The 20,472-nt window shown below is 45.3% G+C and overlaps 1 protein-coding gene across 9 annotated transcripts in view; it reads right to left on the bottom strand.

Annotated features, from left to right (window-relative positions):
• Positions 1 to 20,472, bottom strand: part of DENND1A (DENN domain containing 1A) — a 279,415-nt gene that overhangs the window by 3,570 nt on the left and 255,373 nt on the right. For 5 of the 9 annotated variants that reach the window (XM_079961977.1, XM_079961979.1, XM_079961976.1 and 2 more), the window contains 3 exons: positions 13,493 to 13,581; positions 3,165 to 3,293; positions 5 to 248 (listed from right to left, as the gene is read on the bottom strand). In XM_079961977.1, the coding sequence (XP_079818103.1) occupies positions 5 to 248; positions 3,165 to 3,293; positions 13,493 to 13,581 (462 nt within the window). The remainder of the gene's footprint in view (positions 1 to 4; positions 249 to 3,164; positions 3,294 to 13,492; positions 13,582 to 20,472) is intronic. The other 4 variants (XM_079961981.1, XM_079961983.1, XM_079961980.1 and 1 more) reach the window with 1 other exon arrangement.

The following is a 20,472-nucleotide window of genomic DNA, read 5'->3' as shown; positions in this document are numbered from 1 at the left end:
ATACCTGGTAGTCAAAGGTCCCCTGCTGGTCCCCTTCATCCTTGGGAATCCTCAAGTCTTCTAAGCTCTTGGCTTGGCTGAGCAGCTGGGATGGAGGCTCTATCTCCAGCCCCGAGAATCGGCCTCCCAGAAGACTGATTTCCACAGGGCTGTCTGGTGTGGGTGGGGGAGCACTTCCACCATCAGGGTTGACACCCTCTTCGCTCTCTGCGCTCTTGGACTCCTTCAGGGCACGGTAAGGCTGAGGCCTGGAGGGCAGGGAAATTTCATCAGCTTAATGTACTACGGCTAAAGAATTCACCAACCCACTTCATAGTAAGAAAAAGCCAGCAGGAATTCAAGTCACTTTGGTAGGTCCACACGTCTAAAACATCTCCTGGGTTGGAGATGAGGCTCTTGCTTTCAAATACAAGGAGACCTGAAAACAAGGCTAGCCTGGACCCTCTCACAAGTTCCAAAACTGCGTTTGGAAAAAAAGAGAGAAAATATTCAGATATATGCCGGTCAGCAATGGTTGAACGCTGATGCCACATTAATTTCAGTGTAACACATACAGGCTTTTAAAATGGGAGCAGATTTTGATGTTTCACGTGCCTCGTAAGAGAAATAAGGTAGTAACTATAGCTGACAAACTCCTTTACAGACTAAGACATGCACTTATCACAATCAAACCAGTGGAGACTGGAAAAGGTCAAGGAGCCAGGGCAGTTTGGTGGGGGAAGGGGAGGGCTAGCATCCATATGGGTGGCACTTTGAATGCATCGAGGGAGGAAGTGAATCTGTACTGGCCCCCAATGGGGGAAACTCAGGGAACCCATTATCCTGAGACCCCATTATCCTGAGGGGGCCTTTGGAACCAGATACAAAGCCCATGAGATGGGGAACGCAGTCCCAGCACACTTGCACATGAAACTGACTGCACATCACACATCCCTCCCAGGCAGGGTCCCTGCTCTGCTGTTCCAGAGACACAGCTCAGCTCCCTTCACTCTGGCTGACTCAGTGCAAGGTGTTCCTGGTGCCTTTGCTGAGGTAAGCATCAATGATTAAACCAGTGTCACCTTATCAAGAGATACCATGGTCCATTATGGGCGAGAGAGAATCTACTGTGGGCTCATTGAGCACCAACCAGCATTGGTCCCGCGTACCTTGGCAAATGGGCCTTGAACACCCTGCGATTTGCATGTCGGCTCCACATGCGAGGGAGAGGCAGCGCAATGCGCATCCAATTAACACCATAAACTGACATGCATTTTTATGGTGATTGGCATTTGACTGGCAGCCAGTCTCACCGTGCCCTTTAAACAAGGCTTCAGATTGAGGAAAACATTGGAGAGGCACCAGGAAACAGCAGCAAAGCAAGGGAGCCCTCGTCTCTCTCTGGCGCCTTGATAAACTGCACCCTGCAAACTCATTAGCAAAGGGTGGCTCGTTCCATCCCCCATTAGAGAAGGAAACGCAGTTTGCTCAGATACGGTGGATGCCTCATTACCGCCGGGCACAACACAGAGTTGCCTGTGGGGGAACCGGAAGCTTTAGCCAGCAGAATTTTCTGCAACCAGGCATATTCTCTCTCTCTCTCTCTCTCTCTCTCTCTCTCTCACACACACACACACACACACACTTGTATGGAGATGAAAAGTGTCACCTACAAGGTACCCAAGTGCAGAACGTCAACCTATTTTGGGAGAAGATGGGAGTATGCCCCTGTTGATTCTCCTTGACCTCTTGGCTGCTTTCTGCACCATTGACCATGGTACTGTCCTGGGGAGACTCCAAGAGTTGGCCGCAGGGGCACTGCTTTGCACTGGTTCCATTTTGACGTGGATGCTCAACTCCAGAAGGTGGTGATTTGGGGAAGCTGCTTGACCCCATGGAGATTCAATCTGGGATTCCAGAGAGTTTGATCTCATCCCTCTAGCTGAGTAGGGTCATTTTTGGAGAGTGCTGTCATCAGCGTGCTGATGACACACAACTCTGTTCCTTTACAGCTCAAGCACACATGTGTCAGTGGATGTGCTGAATTGGTGCCTGGACTTGGTAATGGACTGGATGAAGCACAATCCAGGTAATTGCTGGCAAATGGAATGCATCCTGTTTTGGAGGGGGTGGCACTCCCACTGAAGGAGCAGGTGTGCCACTTTGGCAGGGATGGGGGGCAGGGTGGGGGCGGGTGTTACTCTTGGATCCAATCTTATCATTAGAGGTACAAATTGTGGCCCTGAGTACCTTCTGCCAGCTTAGGTTGGCATACCAGCCACAACCCTCTCTGGACATGGAAAGCCTGGCTTCAGTTGCCTGTGCTCTGGTAACCTCTAGACTATAGCACTGCCACGTGTTACACATGGAGGTGCCTTTGAAGATGGTTTGGAAATGAGAGTGAGTACAGAAGGAAGACGCCAGATGGTTCTGCAGAACAAGAAGGAAGGTGTGAAAATATAGCACCAGTACTGGCTAGACTGCACTAGCTGCCCATTATTTTTTGAGTCCAAATCAAGGGGCTGGTTTTTACCCTGAAAGCCTTATGCAGCCGGGGGCTAAGATAGATAAAGGAGCACTTTTCCCCATATGAACATTCCTGGACCACCTAAAGCCCTTCCCTGCATGCCATCCCTAAGGGAGGTCCACAGGGTGGCAATGCCAGAGCAGACCTTCTCTGTAGCCACTCCCCATTCATGGAAAGCTTCCCTTGACAGTGTTTTGGTGCCAAGCAAAAACGCTTTCATTCTCCTAACTATTTTGGGCAGCACCAATATAGTATATTGTTAAAGTTGTTTTTTTTTTTTGTAATTTCGCTATATGATATTTCCTTCCTTGTAAATTGCTTTGAGACTCTTTAATTGGGAAGTGATATACACATTTAATAACCCTAAACCAAGAAAACATGGTGATGAGGGGGCAATGACTACCTGGAAGCCCGGAAGGTACATTAAGAAGTACGACTCAGCACAGAAACATGCAGAAACATTCGGTGCTGCGAGAAGAGCAAAGCCTGGAATTCCATGATAAGAGCTGTGCAGGAGACATGCTCATATGCACACACACATGCATGACACGTGCCACAGAAACACCCAAGCAAGGGAAAGACTAATACATCAGTGGGGTGCCCCAAGCATGGAAGGGGAGCAGCTCTGGCTAGTGCAGCAAAGAGTCAAGGTATAGACCATTCAAAGGGAGCAGAGAAGAGGAAGCTGTCAGAGAAGGCAGAGCCGGGGTCATCTTCCTGCGGAAACTCATCGCCGGAAGAGTCCTCTGAGAGAAAGACCGTATAGTGGCGTGTAGGCTTTACCAGGCTGAAGGAAACGAGGGAGAAAGAGAGAAAGAGAGAGGAAGGAAGGAAGGAAGGAAGGAAGGAAGGAAGGAAGGAAGGAAGGAAAGAAAGAAAGAAAGAAAGAAAGAAAGAAAGAAAGAAAGAAAGAAAGAAAGAAAATAAGTTACTGAATTGAACCTGCAGAAGGAAAGAAAAACTTAACACACACAAAAATGTCAAAAGTTTCTATGTTTCTGAACTGGGTAGCTGCATTCAGGAAGGACATAGCTTATAGGGAGGAAAGTTTAAGTAAATATTGTCTTTTTATACACTCCTGGGGAGCTGACTTCAGGTAAGAGGTGGAGGGCAAAGAAACTCAAGGAGCCCTACTATATTCTGGCTACTATCCCATACTCCACCTCAGCCCCCACCTAGGATGCTGTACCCCAGGTCAAAATCAACCTTACAAAAGCACAAAGACAGGCTTCCAGCTGCATAAATGGAAAGACTTTGTCTGACAAGATCACAGCAGGAAAAGTTCCCCGATGGCAAAATGGAAAAATACTGGAGCCCGTGATAATCTCTGGCATGCAGGTCCTGTCAGAAACTTAAGTCATCTCAGCCACATTCCCCTGGGAGGAACTCAGACAGGTGATCACCTCTCCTTCAGGCAATGCCATCCAGAACCAGTGCCTGCTTGAGAGGGTGGGGTTAGCCAAAGAGGGCTGAGAAGAGCATGCACATGTTCCAGTCCAAAAAATAAGCTGGTATTCTCTTCTCAAGTACCCTCCCTCTATACAGAAAGCTGAATGTGTAGAAAGGCAGAACCTGTTTCCACCACTGTGGTGGCACCATTTACACCTACTGCAATAATGGAAGTGGCTGCAGGTTTGTGTACAGCCTGGCTCAGAGTGGCATTTCTCTACACCAGGCAAGTCCTACTTCAAGGAGGCTGAGATCTACCATCCAGTATCAAAAACTGGCAGTGATCTACCACACTCTCCCATTGTCATTCTGAGCTTATGATAAAAATAATAACCAATAATAGTTGCTTCCATAAAACCTGAAAAGTTCATCATAAGTCAATATATTTTTAAAAAAACACATGATTTGTATACTTGTAATAACATAAGAAAATAATTGAGAACAGGGTCCTACATAATCAGAACATTAAGCACGGACTGTTGTTCACAAAAACTCATGCCATAATAAATGTGTTAAGTCTTTAAAGTACCCCAGGACTCTTGCTGTTTTTCAAATGAGTCAGGGGCACATGTCAGCCACAGCGGTTTCCCCCATAGTTCGAAACAGAAATTGGGTAAACTCAACAGCAGAGTTGACAGCCTTTGAGGACCACCTTAAGAACTGGACAGAACCTGTAGAAGCCCTTTCTCCTGGATCCAAGCCACCCCTTCCTTTCGAGTAAACCAGCCCTTTCTCTCTCTGAGGAGCCAGCACACAGGGCTGCACCCGCCCACCCAACCTCCCTGCTCTTTTGCCTTCTGAGTTAGCCGTCCAGGCAGGCAGGGCCCCAGTGCTGCAGCTGCAGGTAGCGAGAGAGCTCGCACCTCTCCAAAGGTCTCGCCTGCTGCAGCAAATGACTAGCGCAGAAAGGGGGTTGTAGATAAAGGGTGGGGTGTTTTTTGGGGGGAGGAGGGGGGACATGCTGCACACCCCGTAGGACTTTTGTTTTGTTTTCCCATCAATGCATTCGGCCCAATTCTCTTGTATGTCTTCTTGGAAGCACCGTATTTTTTGCTCTATAAGACGCACTTTTTCCCTCCTAAAAAGTAAGGGGAAATGTGTGTGCGTCTTATGGAGCGAATGCAGGCTCCATGGCTTCAGCGAAAGCGACACGAAGCCTCCGGAGCGCAGCAGGAGCGTTCCCGCTGCGCTCCGGAGGCTTTGGGTGGCTATCCCTGAAGTCAGGAGAGCAAGAGGGATTGATGCGCACTGATCCCTCTTGCTCTCCTGGCTTTGCTTCGCTGGAGAGGCGCTGTGCAGCTTTCCTTCTCTGCGCAGCGGCCCTTCAGCGAAGCGGGAGGAGAAACGGAAGGGGCTCCATTTCTCCTGCCGCTTCGCTGAAGGGGCGATGCGCAGAGAGGGAGAGAATATTTTTTTTCTTGTTCTCCTCCTCTAAAACTAGGTGCGTCTTATGGTTGGGTGCGTTTTATAGAGCGAAAAATACGGTAAATCCCTCTGAGCGGAGCAGAGTGGGTGGGATGGCAGCAGCCACGTAGGGTTCCTCCCTCGTTGGTTTACAATGGGAGGGGGGGCAAGGCAGTCCTCTCCTCAAGGGCTGGATCCTGGAATGTCCAGCACCATCTCTCTCTCTCTCTCTGGACCCAAACCAGCCCTTTCTCTTGATGAGCCAGCGCACAGGGCTTCTCTCTCTCTTTCCCGGCCCCTCCATCTGCATACGCCTTCTCCCGCCTCGTGCCCACTTGCTTCTCCTTCACGGAGACAGAGAGAGAGAGAGAGAGAGAGAGATCGACGAGAACCAATCCCACGATCTACCAGTCAATTTCGATTAATGCGCTGGACAATGCTGCTCTACATGATCCCGAGAGGAAAAACAGAAAAGAAGAAGGTGGGTTTACAGGTGCGAACTGGTCCCACAAATAGCGTCCGTGTCAGTTCTGCTGGAGATGGTAGCTCAAAGTTTTCTCCTCAAAAACAAGTTGAGTTGTCTTTTCAGCTGTGACGCATCACTAAAATATTTATTATTATAAAAAATACATCTGCCTTGTCAGTGGATGCTCTGTGCTCTGCCTACACACAGACAAGTTTTACAACCCACATGTCTGGATGTTTCCAGAGGAAACATAACGGTTGGGGTGTTCTCATACACAAGGATTTGTAAAGCATGTGCCATTTCTGAGGTCCAGGGCTGGATTCTGCAGTCACAGAAAACAATCTCACTTCAGTGGATCTCAACAGGGCAGGCAGCAGCTACGAATATGCTCCACAAGGTGTTTTATTGGAAAGGGGGCTGGATGTGCCAAACATGCACTGCTGCTCATGTTTGCCAATCAGCCAATGCAACTTTTTGCACTAAAAGGCCATGAACAACCAACATTTTTTAATTCTGTTTTTTAGTAATCCACCTACAGTGGTACCTCGGTTTAAGAACAGTCCAATTTAAGAACAATTCGGTTTACGAACTCCACAAAACAGGAAATAGTGTTGCAGTTTGTGAACTTAACCTCGTTCTAAGAACGGAATCCAAACGGTGGAAGGGCACCGGCGGCAGGAGGCCTCATTAAGGAAAATGCACCTCAGTTTAAGAACGGTTTTGGTTTAAGAATGGACTTCTGGAACGGATTAAGTTCATAAACCGAGGTACCATAGAATCATAGAGTTGGAAGAGACCACAAGGGCCATCGAGTCCAACCCCCTGCCAAGCAGGAAACACCATCAGAGCACTCCTGACATATGGTTGTCAAGCCTCTGCTTAAAGACCTCCAAAGAAGGAGACTCCACCACACTCCTTGGCAGCAAATTCCACTGTCGAACAGCTCTTAATGTCAGGAAGTTCTTCCTAATGTTTAGGTGGAATCTTCTTTCTTGTAGTTTGGATCCATTGCTCCGTGTCCGCTTCTCTGGAGCAGAAGAAAACAACCTTTCTCCCTCCTCTATGTGACATCCTTTTATATATTTGAACATGGCTATCATATCACCCCTTAACCTCCTCCTTTAGATTCATATGCATTGCAGTTGTACATGCCACACCCTGAAGTGGAAAATTTAGGGAAATCTGTTGAAAAACAGTATTGTGAAATTTGCAGCCCAGGGATTGGGGACAGACAATATTTGCCTTGCAAAGATTATGCATTTTGCAATCCCTTCCATCAGAACGAAGTGAACTGCATAAGGCCTGTGAGGCGCTGTCTCTTGGCTTATTCACACGATGGAACACTGAGGCCACGTAGCTCAGTTCTGCCCACACTGACTGGAAACGGCTCTTTTGCATTTCAGAAAGGAGTCTCTCCCAGCCAGACCTGGAGAACCTGAACCTGAGACCTTCTGGATGCAAAGCAGCTGCACTGCCTGCAAATCACTACTTGGGTGCCACTTTTGCAGAGTACAAGACTAAGGCAAGACCACAACACACCGAGGTGTAACACAACAACACCAGAAAGGTCCACTGATGAGTGAACTTTTTCTGACTGTAAGCTGGCGTAAGAGCCCTGAGGCTGGATCGGGCGAAGGGCCCATCTGGTCCAGTATCCTCACCGTGGCCGCCAAGACACCTTAGTGGGAAACCAGCAAGCAGGATTTGAGCGCAAGAGCAATCCTCTCCCCTCCTGTGGTTTTCAGCTGCTGGCATTCAGAAGCATCGCTGCCTCTGCCCATGGAGCAGCCATTGGTACCCTTCTCCATAAAAATCTGTCTTATCTTTAAAAGTCATCCAAATTGGGGGCTGTCACTGCCTCCTGCAGTTTTAACTATGTGCCACATAAAGAAATACTTTTTTCTCTGCCCTGAATCTTCCAACATTCGGCTTCATCAGAAGTCCCTGAGTTCTAGCGTTAGTTGTTTTAAATTATTTATGAATGTTGTTTTTAGCTCTTGGGTGAATTCTCCCTTAGGACTGGACTAGAACATCATTCAAGAAGGATATCTTCTTTCTAGTCATCAGGTAACCAGGGGCTGAAACTGCAAGACCTGGAGAAGCACTGAATTTCTGAATGGAGATGTGCTGGAACACACTCACCACCCTGGAAAACCTCCCCACCTTTCCTTTCTCTTAATTCAACACGTATAGCTAAGCATACCTGGACGTAATTCCTCCCTTTACTAGTTCTGAAGGCAGTATGAAGAAACAGCGAAATCACAAGGTTGTGCTTTTCAGGCTATATTTTGGCTCAGCCATACCCAAAGAACTGTGGAGGGGCAAAATATACACCCCCCCTTTCCTGGTGAAGCTTACATGATGCTTGAAGGCAGGAGAGGAGTCAGATGGAGGGCCAATATATTTTGCATGACCCAAAAAATTATCAAAGACATGAACAGATCACCAGAAAGCCATCCCACCAAAGTAGTTTGACTACCCAAGAAACAGCCACCACTGCTGAAAGGCTGCCTCTTATGACAAAGTGGATGCCATCAGCAACCTGCTTCAAATTTCAGCAGCAGGATGGGATTTTGGTTGAAGAGGGGAAGGGACGAGTGCTTGAAAATGTCCAAGTGTAAATTTTTCATTAGCTTGCGGCAGCTGAATCCGGTGTGAGCCTCTTCCCTCATTAACCCAATTCGGCTCCTCTCTCCTGCCGACTGCCACCTACCACTCGCTCGCATTTCACACACAAAGAGCTGTCTCTGGAAAGGCGGTCGCAGCAAGCCGGCTCTGAGGCGAGCGAGCGGCAGTGGGAACTTTGCAGGGGTGGGGGGAGGTAAGGGACCTGTCCGTCACAGCACCAGCCCTCAGCTCTCTACATGACTGCTGGGGCTCCTGCCTCCCTAATCTTTTCACCAAGTTCCCATGCAGATGGCTTGCTGATCTCCTTCTAATGTTTAGTTTAACATGTCTCCGGTTAGCGCCAGCATATGACAGTGCTGACAGCCGTGGCTGTTCCTTTTTAAATATCATGTCAGGATCACGGCGCAATAAAGCTGAAGACGCGCTCCACGGCGCTGCCTACCATTAGGAGAGTTGCTGCTTCGGTTTTAATGAGGACAATCTGCATTTCGGGGGCTTTCCCTCCCCCCTACCAATGTGTCAGGATGCCTGGACAAATCAGCAGCACATCACGTTGGCCAAAAACCAAGTGCTGACAAATGTAGATATTTCAAATTTAATTGACACCTAAACGTACTTAAGACAGATAAAGGAAAGGAAGCAAAAGAAGGGGAGGGAATTGAGGGGGGAAGTGGCTGAGCCATGGGGACGGCCATCACATGGCAGGAACCCTGTTGCCAGGTTGAGATGGGGAAGGAGACAGGCTTCATTCGGAGTGCGGAGCTTTGCAGGCTTAGAACAAAAGGCAGGTCCTGGAAGGCCTTGGTCAGTTCTGTTTCAAAAGTCTCTTGTTTCAAAGAGCACCCTAGTCTGACACAAGCCAGGGCAAAGGTCTGTTTGGACACAGCAGTCTCTGATTCCTAAGAGCACAGGTGCTGGTGCAGGCGCACAGTGGGGTGGCATGTGTTGACAGCACCCAGGGTCAGGCAAGGATTGTGCTCCCCAACCTCACTGTGGGTGCTGCCCAGTAGGGAACAGGTTCACTTTGCTCACTGCCCCCCGGGATGGCTGCTCCTCATGGAGTTTGCTTGTCGGTTGCCGCGTAGGCACTCTCAGTTCAGCAAGCTACTGCTTGGGGCGGCCAGCACTCCTTGGCGGGCATGGCAGCGTCCTAGCAGTGCGGGAGCCACAGCTGCACCAGGTCTTGGAGGAGGGCGGTAGAAATCAGGCTGAGGCGCCAAGCGCAGCCCTTCCCTTAGCTGCACAGCACGAGGGTGGTGGTGCCAGTGGGTCCCAGGAAAGCTGCTGGCTTTCTTCTCTGCCCTCCCGCTGCAGGACATGCACTCCACCAATGGGACACGCTGGGAGGGAGGCCCCAGGGAAGGACCAGCGCAAGCTGGGGAAGTCCAGCTAGCAGGAGTTCTGCTCAGGGACAGGCGTCCCTTCACTGGCCACCAGGAGAAGGAGGCACCGCTGGAGCCCAACAGGGAGACAGTTCAGGCCAAAGTGAGAGAACAGGTGCAGAGAAGAAGAGGTGGCTCCTAAGCAGATGGCTCAAGCAAGTGAACAAAACCACATGGTAGGGGGGGAAAGCACTCTGACCTTCAGAAATCAGTAGCTAATCCCTCCGGGGGTGGGGTGGGGTGGAGAACACTGATCCTCAAATAGGCAAGGGGGAGGTTCAAGTCATGCAAAACTCATCCCGAGGAAACATGATAGAGAACCCTTTCTCCTAAGATAACCTCACGCCACTTGTGCAAAAGAAGAGCTTCTTGTGACCCCAGCATAACATTCTTTCCTATCCCCAACACGGCTAGTTGTACTGAAAAGTCCTTGGGACTGAGAAATATTATTAATTCAATTTATTATTTGCTTGCTATGCAAAAGAGTCTCTTACAAAATTGTAAGCACATAATGCATAACATAAAACTGGGAAAGGGGCAGAAACAAATGGGAGCAGCAGCTGGAAGGGCAGCCTTGGGGGGGGGGGGCAGGGAAAAACTGGTGGAGATGAAGAGGTGTCCCATGGCAAAGCCGTCTCCGGGAAGCAACCCAGCCCCTTTCCGCTCGGGGATCCTTCAGCACCCCTTCAGAAAAGAAATGTGTGTGTACTGGATGCTGGATGTTGTTTATGTAACCTTGTTTTTTGTTAGTATATTTGCTGTTGTATTGTTTTGCTATGTTATTATAAAACAGTTTTGGTATTGTTTGTTTTCTTTGTTGGAAGGTGCTTTGAACATGGATGAATGAATGGTTGTCTTGGCCTTTGCCTGAAAAGCAGCAGTAGAAGTTACCAAGCGTGGCCCTGGATCTGGAATTTGGGGCACATATTTGATACGAGCTGAGAATGTGAAGGTCTGTGGGAGCTCAAGCAGCCATGGGCCCACACAGAGCCCCTGCCAGTTATGCTACTAATAACCTGTGGTGTGAGCACTGCTGAGCTCCTGCTGCTTTCTGGGTGGCTGGGCACCTCAGCCATTGCCCTCTGGCAAAAGCACACAACAGTCAAAGCACAGTGAAGCACCACGGTTTGGAGGAACCTTTTCTGCCACCTTCTGCCAGTGTTCACCAAAGAATCAGCAAGAAGAGGAAGGTCTTCCTGGGCACTGAAGACTCTTCTAGTGTTTAAAGAGAAACTAAACTAGCTGGAGTGACCAGCAGCGCTGACCTGACCTCTGTGGTGCTTTGCCAGTTCTGAACCGCTGGGCTCAAGAGCTGCCTGGGGAGAAGGGCTGTGAAGGGACTTCAGGAGCTCAATGAAGGAATCTGCCCTTTGTCACCAGGAGGAATGCATGTGCATCCCTCATGACTCAGTAGAGGAGAATGGGGGAAACAGCTTCCATCAGGGCTAGTCCTTCCCACCTCCCCTTTGAAGAAAAAGTTGGGGAAAGAGAGGAGAAAGGGAGAGGAGAAGGGAAGAGAAATAGGGATTCACAAGCTGCAACTTACAAACACATCTAAAACCTGGCCATGATCTGCCCCCAATTAGGGAATAGGCCTCTAATGTTGATGCTCCTGGGACTTGCAGCTTTTGAATGTTTTAAGAATTACTTTATGTATGTACTAATTTTGTTGTTTGTGTGTTGTTTTTGCTTTAATTAACTGCCCTGAGTGGTTTTTAAGAGGTAAGACTAGATATTACAAAAAATGATAATAAGGAAAATAGACCTTAAGGGAGATGATCCCACCCTGGTTCCCCCTGGGGGAGAACAACGTTTTCTCCTGATGGCCCTCCTGAGGAGGCCTCCGTCACCAGGAAGGGGGCCGTGGGGAGGGCACTTTGTTTGCCACACGACTCCCTCAGGGCTGCCTTGTTTGTTTTAACACCAAGTGGCTGGTGGCAGCCTTCTGCTTTCACAGGCGGAGGTGGTGGAGAAGCAGCAGCAATAGTGAGGAGAGCCCCCAGGAAGCCCGCGTAGCACTTGAGGCAAGGAACTTGCAAGCACACATACATGTCACTTCCACTAGATTTACAGGCAGCAAAGGGGTAGACAGGGTGATTTACAACAGTGAGATTTTGGGAACTGCTTGGGCCTTGGTGCTGAAACGTTTACACCTTCAGTTTGGGCACAGCCCATTAACATTGCCACAAACTCCCCGTGATAATTTATCCACCCATTTCTCAGGACTCTCTTGAGAATCAGACGCTAAATACATTTACAATTGAAACTCAAAAAATTAGAATATCGTGGAAAAGTTCCTTTCTTTCACTAATTTCAAAGGTGAAACTAATATATGATAGACTCATGATATGCAAAGTGAGATATGTCAAGCCTTTATTTGTTCTACAGGTGAAACTCGAAAAATTAGAATATCGTGGAAAAGTTCATTTATTTCCGTAATCCAACTTGAAAGGTGAAACTAATATATGAGATCGACTCATGACATGCAAAGCAAGATATGTCAAGCCTTGGTTTGTTATCATTGTGATGATCCTGGCGTACAGCTGATGAAAACCCCAAATTAACACTCAGAAAATTAGAATATTCAAGGAAATCAGCAAAACAAGGGTTGCAAATTGAGCAGGATTGGACCTCTGAGAAGTAGATCTCGCTTTGCATGTCATGAGTCGATCTCATATGTTAGTTTCGCCTTTGAAGTTGAATTACTGAAATAAATGAACTTTTCCACGATATTCTAATTTTTCGAGTTTCATCTGTAGTAGCAACAGGCAATCGGATGACATTAAATATCTGAGAGCCATAGGATTTAGCCTCAGGATGTTCAATCGGGATAAACAGACTCTTCTCTGGAGCCCGTTTTCTGACAAGTGATGGTGGAAGGGAAGGTCAAACACAACAGTCTTCCTTATGCCTATATTTATCTAAACGTCTTGATTCTCTCTGATGCTTTCGCATAACCCAAAAGGGAAAAAGAAGTAATCAGATACAAAGAGCGCATAAGAAAAAGAATACAGCGCATTCAAATTTTGTTATATTTAAATGGTTCATCTCTAGGAAATGCTGCCTTTCCTTGCTGGAAAGCAGACCAATTTCCTTAACTGTTTCTAAAACACAATTAGCTCCTCCTTTGGCTTCTGATTGTACATGGGGATGGCAGTGAAGAGAAGCCACAGGGATCACTGGGTTTTGCTCCATGATTTGCAAAACACACTTTTAACAAAGATTCCCAAGCAAAGCTGCTTTGTGCAGCTGTTCCCGTTTCATACCTTGAACAAATCCAACCCTCCTTAATGACTGTGGGTCCTTGGCCCCCTCTTCCACAAGAGGGCGATCACGTTCCACTGACGGGAGGCTGCTGCCCAGGTTCAAAGGCAGGTGACTGTTTTCCACTGAACAACCGAGATATACCTCCTCCTCCCACCCATCCTGGGCCCAAAGACCCTCAGCAAAGTTAAGCTGCTTGCCTCTTCGCAGAAATCAAGCATATTTCTTAGAACTTCAGAGGCTTGGCGCTAGGCTGACGTTTGCAGAATGTTCTCAACTTTATTGCACTAGTGGCAGAAATGGAAGGATAGGAGGAATATACCCCCCCACACACGACAACCGCTCCCCCCCCCCCACTTCAGACAAGAGGAATGCAGAGGCACAGCTACTCACTGGTCTGGGCTGGATACAAAAGTCCTCTGGCCATCAGTGGCAACGTTGCTTTTGGGCCTCCTGGCCACCTGGGGTCTGGGGGGCCGAACCTATGTGACAGGAGAGTGGAGACATTTTCAGCAGTTCCAACAAGCTACACAAATTCATACGGAACCTACAAAAACCAACCCCTTCCTTTTCAACATGGATCCCATTTCAACATGCCTGCAAATGACAACCGACACCCTATGCTAAATGCCCTGCGTACAATTTCACCAGCAAGACGTCCAATCCTGGAAGATCAGAAGGTGGTGGGTGGACAGACAGAATAACCAAACAAAGGAATTTTTCATTTTTTTGAGGGACACAAGTAGCCAGCACACCTGTGTCCTGGGGGAAGACACAGGTCAAGGGGGGGGGGCACTTGGTCTGCTGTGGGCATGAAGCAGGGAGAGAAAAAGCAGCAGGCGGCTTTGTGAAATTCGGGGCATGAACTCCCAGAGTGAAACTTCAGGACCCACACGGAAGTCAGAGTTGGAAAGAGGCACTTCAAATTCCTAAATGCCAGAATCTATTTCGGGGAGCCCCCTTTGAAATGGGCTGGGTGCGAGGCCTGTGCAAGAATGGGGGGAAGGGCAACACTCTTCACCATCCAGGGACTTATCCAGCCTGGTGCAGAGTAACGGAGAACTCCAGAGTCCGGCACCAAACAGTCTTCAGGGTGTACATCTGTCTGCAATAAATCCACACCCCAATCCTAAGCCCTTTTATATGGAATAATCCTGATTCTAGTATTGTTTACTTACAATCATGTAAACCAGCTTAGAACCACAGCCTTAGTTTTACTATAAAATAAAATAAAAATTGAGCATCCACAGGTTGAAAAACTGCACTGAGTGGAGAGCACAGACTGTCCTGTTAATGGATGAGGTGCTTTGCGTGTCTTTCACTGGTTTTAATGGGGTGTGTTGCCAGGAGCACAGATTCCATTCATCCCAGGAAAGCACCACACTCTCCTGTAGTTAAGCTAAGAGCGTAACAAGAAAGGGAGAACATAGGAAGAGCCTTGTGGATGAGGTCCACCTGGTCCAGCCTCCTGGTCTCCCAGGGGCCAACCACACGCCCAGTGGGAAGTCCACAAGCAAGACATGGCAACAAGAGCACTCTCCACACTTGCGATTCCCAGCCACTTGGCAGCCACAGCTTTGCTGCCTCCAACAGTGGAGACAGAACACTGAACTGACGAATTTGAAGCGTATCTCCCAGGCAGGTTGTCAAAAGCAACATCAACAGTGCAACATACTCACTTTGCTTTGTACCTCACAAACAGAGAGGCCAGGAATGAGCCTTCAATGGGCGGAAGTCTCACCATGCATACAGCTTGCACAAGACAGGCCCTCAAGCAAACAGGGAGCAGAACTGTGCTCTGCGCATCACTGGCTACAAATGTGGGTCTTGGCCATTTCTAAGAGTCTCCAAGGGAAGCCCCCAGCCTACTTAACCTCACTTTAAGCAGCCAGCCCTAACAACGATTTAGTTTATTATTTATATGCCGCCCATCTGACAAGGTGGCCCCAGCCACTTTGGGAGGCTTCCAGCATAAACAAAAAGATAATCAAGCACCATACATTAAAAACTTCCCTAAACAGGGCTGCCTTCAGATGTCTTCTAAAAGTTGTTGATTTCCTTGACATCTGGTGGGAGGGCATTCCACAGGGCAGGTGCCACCACCGAGAAGGCCCTCTGCCTGGTTCCCTGTAACTTGGCTTCTTGCAGGGAGGGAACTGCCAGAAGGCCCTCAGAGCTGGACCTCAGCATCCGGGCAGAAAGATGGAGGTGGAGACGCTCCTTCAGGTATACTGGACCGAGGCCGTTTAGGGCTTTAAAGGTAAGGACCAACATTGTATTGCGCTCAGAAATGTACTTGGATGTTGTCCTTCGACTGGCAGGTGAAGAGATGTTCTTGGGCCAACAGGCTTTGGGGAACTGACTGTTTTTAATGAAAGGGCTGGTGCCATGCTGTTTTTATTTTAACTATTTGTACGTTTTAAACATATTTTATATATTTGTATAGGTTTAATTCTATCAATGCTTCATTGTTTTTTAATGATTTTTCCGCCTAAGTTTTTAACGTCACAGGAAGGCTTTCTTATGAATGTACCTTAAAAGAAAGGGCTTCCCATGGCCAAAACTGGCCTAAGTCAATCTTTTCTTCTTCTTCTTTTTTATTGATTTATTATACAAATAAAGACAAAGAAAAGAAAAAGAAAAGAAACACACACACACACACACCCTACATACATACATACAGACAAAAACAAAACAGGTACAAAAATAAATAAGCAACGAAAATGGAACAAATTCGAAGAATATAAACAATAAAGTAAATAACTAAGAAAGACACCCCAGGGAGCTGTTTCTCTGCTGAGGTGCTGGCTTTTCTGGGATGGGTTCCATTTGCTTATTTTTTGGTTTTGGTTTTGACTTCCGTCAATCACTTAGCAGCTCATTTCCAGTGGCTAAGACAGTTTCTCTGTATTTCCTTATATTCCTCATCTTGGTAAGAGGAGTCATATTCTCACTTACTGGTTTATTCAAAACACAGCCAAATCCTGGTTGTTGAACCTTGATTCGATAAATAAGTATTTAGGCATTCTCATTCCTTCTGGATAGTTTTTTTAGACTTATTCCTTAAGGCTTCGGTTAGCTTAGCAAGTTCCAAGTGCTCACTTAACTTTTGTAGCCATTCTTCTTTAGTTCGTATATAATTACCCCTCCATTTTTTGGCTATTAATACCGTAGCCGCGGCTATTGCATAGAAAAATGGTCTTATTTTTTCTTTTGGAATTCTTCTATTTATTATCCCAAGAAGGAATGGCTTTTTATGAAATGTAATATTTAATAGTTTTTCATTTCATCATAGATCGTGTCCCAGAATTTTTTGATTTCTGGGCACAACCACCACATATGAAAAAAGGTTCCCAGTTGCAATTTGCATTTCCAACACTTATTGTTGTGGTTTTCATTATTTTTATATAATATGACAGGAGTAAGATACCACATATACTGCATTTTCATCCAATTTTCTCTTATTTGGTAGCATGCTTTAAATTTTTGGTTTTTCTTCCATACCTTCTTCCACATCTCTAGCTCTATCAGGTGTCCTACATCCTGTTCCCACTTATTCATCACATCTTTTATCTCTTTATCCTTTAAATCCCAATTCAAAAGTAACCCCTACATTTTGGATAGGGTTTTCTTATTATTTTGCAGCAAATCTTTCTCTAAAATACAGGTTTTATTCTCAAAGCCATTCAATTTTTTATCTTTTTCAAAAACAGCATTAAGCTGGTGATGTTCTGGCCATGTTATACCTATTTTCTTTAGCTCTTAATAATTTTTTAATTTAGGGCAATTATTTAATTCCGTTACTAGATCTTTATAGGTTGGCCAAATATCACTCATATTTTTCTTGTGGATCGTTGTTGCTTCAGTCGGCGATAACCACCATGGAGTTCTTGGTTCTAATATTAATTTATGCCCAGACGTCATATAAACTTTTCCTCACTATATGGTTAAGGAATCCTCTATGTGATCTTACTTTATCATAGCCCAGGTATCCATGCCATCCAAAAATATTGTCCCCAAAATATATTTTCTTCTTCTTTTTTAAATGACTTGTATACCAGCCTCCATCTGAAGATCACAGGGTGGTTCACAACATAAAAATACAAAATGAGAACACAATCACAAGGCTTTTTGTAAAAGAAACAGCATTTTTGTGCTTTCCAGGGTTTTCGTCTGCAGAATAAATGTTTGTTGTTTGTTTATTTATCTTTGACAATTTATATACCACTTAATCACAAATGTCTCTAGGCAGTGTACAAAAAACTCAGTAAAGTGAAAATAAAAATAAATTAAAATTATAAAATCAGAATTCAGTTAAAATGCCTGCTGGAATAATAATAATAAAATAATTGGGAAGTTCAGCCGGGGGGGGGGGCTGTGATGAGGGGGTTCCTGATTCAACAGAATGCTGTAAAGAAAAGGATACAAAATGAGAGGAAAGACAAAATCTTGGAGAAAATTAAAGAATTAGAGAAGAAGTTAAGATCAAATCCGAAGTCACAGCCGACTCTGAAAGAAATTAAACTTCATCAAGCCCAATATTCTAAATTGATAAATCAGGAAATAGAGTGGAAGATTAAATTAATGAAACAAAAAACTTTTGAATCGGCGAATAAATGTGGAAAACTGCTAGCTTGGCAGCTGAAGAGGAGACAAAAACTAAATACAGTTACAAATTTAGAGATTGAAGGAAGAAATATTCAGAACCCTGTGGACATTAGAAAGTGCTTCCAGAGATACTTCAAAAAATTATACACTCAAGGGCCGCAAGATGAGGTCGAGATTAAACAATTTCTGGAAAAAAATGGGCTACCAAAATTGTCACAAGAAAATAGATCAATCCTGAACTGCAAAATAACACGACAAGAGATTGAACAAGCCATTCAGAATATGCAAATGGGCAAATCTCCAGGGCCAGATGGGCTGACCTCCAAGTATTATAGGACATTAAAAGACTATTTGATACAACCACTGATGGAGGTTAGCAATGAAATTATGGAGGGGAAGAGGGCGCCGGAATCGTGGAAGGAAGCCTTTATCACATTGATACCAAAATCGGAAGCTGAAAAGACACAACTTAAGGACTATCGTCCCATCTCTCTTTTAAATGTGGATTACAAAATATTTGCAGACATTTTGGCAAGTAGACTTAAAAAAGTTTTAAATGAAGTAATTCACAAGGACCAGGCAGGCTTTCTCCCAGGTAGACACTTGTTTGCTAATACAAGGAACATTATTGACATCTTGGAACTTTTGCAAACAGATATAAATACAAAAGCAGTGTTAATTTTTATAGATGCGGAGAAGGCCTTTGACAATATTTCCTGGAAATTTATGAAGGGAAATTTAAAAGAAATGGGAGTGGGACGGGGTTTTGAGAATGGGATTGATGCAATATATTCAGAGCAAAAGGCTAAATTGATAGTCAACAATGTGGTTACAGAAGAGTTTAAAATCGAAAAAGGAACACGACAAGGCTACCCTATTTCCCCTTTGCTATTTATTTCGGTTCTGGAGGTGCTCTTGAATATGATTAGAGGGGACCGGTTGGTGGAAGGAATTCAGGTCGGAGAGAAACAATATAAACTTAAAGCTTTCGCAGATGACCTAGTTTTGACCCTGCAGGAGCCAGAATCTAGTACGAAAAGAGTATTACAATTGATTCAAGATTTTGGTCGGGTGGTGGGATTTAAATTAAACAAACAGAAAACTAAGGTATTGGGGAAAAACTGGACAGATACTGAGTCAGAACGGTTTCAGAAAGAGACAGAATTAAATGTGGTTAAAAAAGTAAAGTACCTAGGGGTAAACATAACAGCAAAAAATCTGAGTCTTTTTAAGGATAATTATGAAAAATGTTGGTTAGAAATTAAGAGAGACTTAGATAGTTGGACTTTCTTTGCTAGGCTGAATTGCTGCTATCAAGATGAATGTATTGCCAAAAATGTTGTTTTTGTTCCAAACATTACAGATTGTGGACAAGACGGAGTGCTTCCGGAAGTGGCAGAGAGATATTTCTAAGTTTGTCTGGCAGGGCAAAAAGCCCAGAATTAAGTTTAAGATATTAACTGATGCGAAAGAAAGAGGGGGCTTTGCCCTGCCAGACCTAAAGTTGTACTATGAGGCCGCAGCTTTCTGCTGGCTAAAAGATTGGCTACTTCTCGAAGACACTGATGTATTGGATCTGGAAGGTTTTAACAATGCTTTTGGTTGGCATGCATATTTATGGTATGACAAGGTTAAGATCAATAAGGCCTTTAAGAACCATATTGTCAGAAAAGGAGTGTTTAATGTCTGGACAAAATATAAAGACTTACTGGAAAATAAAACTCCAAGGTGGCCTTCACCACTGGAAGCTAAGGCCTGAAAAAGACCCAATATGGAGGCCAAATGGCCAAAATATTGGGAAACATTAGAAAAAGATGGAGACAATTGGAAATTGCAGAGTTTGGAGAAAATTAAGGACAAAGTGCGAGACTGGTTACATTACGCTCAGATTAATGAAGTTTTTAAAAATGACAAAAAGTTAGGGTTCCAGGTGGAGAAATCGAAATTGGAAACAGAACTGTTAGAACCTAAGACTAAGATACTTTCAAGAATGTACAACTTGCTGTTAAAATGGAATACACAAGATGAAATGGTTAAATCGGCCATGATAAAGTGGGCACAGGATATAGGGCATAATATCATGTTTGAGGACTGGGAAAGGTTGTGGACCAACGGGCTGAACCTCACTGCATGTAATGCTTTGAAGGAAAATGTAATGAAAATGATATATAGATGGTATATGACCCCAGTTAAACTTGCCAAAATATACCATTTGTCTGATAACAAATGTTGGAAATGTAAAGAAAATGATGGAACATTCTTTCACCTCTGGTGGACTTGCCCGAGAGTGAAGGCCTTTTGGGAAATGATATATAATGAGTTGAAAAAGGTATTTAAGTATACCTTTACTAAGAAACCAGAGGCCTTCCTTTTGGGTATTGTCGACCAGAAGGTGTTAAAGAAGGACCGAACATTTTTTATGTATGCAAGAACGGCAGCAAGGATACTCATCGCTAAGCACTGGAAAACTCAAGATCTACCCACACTGGAAGAGTGGCAGATGCAACTGATAGACTATATGGAACTAGCCGAGATGACCGGCAGAATCCGAGACCTGGGAGAAGAGAAGGTTGAAGAAGATTGGAAGAAATTTAAGATTTACTTAAAAAAGCATTGTAATTTGGTTGAATGTTAAGATGGAGGCTAGATCATAAATAATTGACCACCACTATATTAGATGCAATTAGGATGATAAGTGAGATTGAGGGAAAATCTTAAACCTTTGGGAGAACTATTAGATTATATTCTAAATGAATGGGACATAA

Source organism: Podarcis cretensis (assembly GCF_951804945.1).
Source record: "Podarcis cretensis genome assembly, chromosome: Z".
Classification (NCBI taxonomy): Eukaryota; Metazoa; Chordata; class Lepidosauria; order Squamata; family Lacertidae; genus Podarcis; species Podarcis cretensis.
Note: the sequence above shows the minus strand (reverse complement) of the source record. Positions and strands in the feature narration are given on the sequence as shown.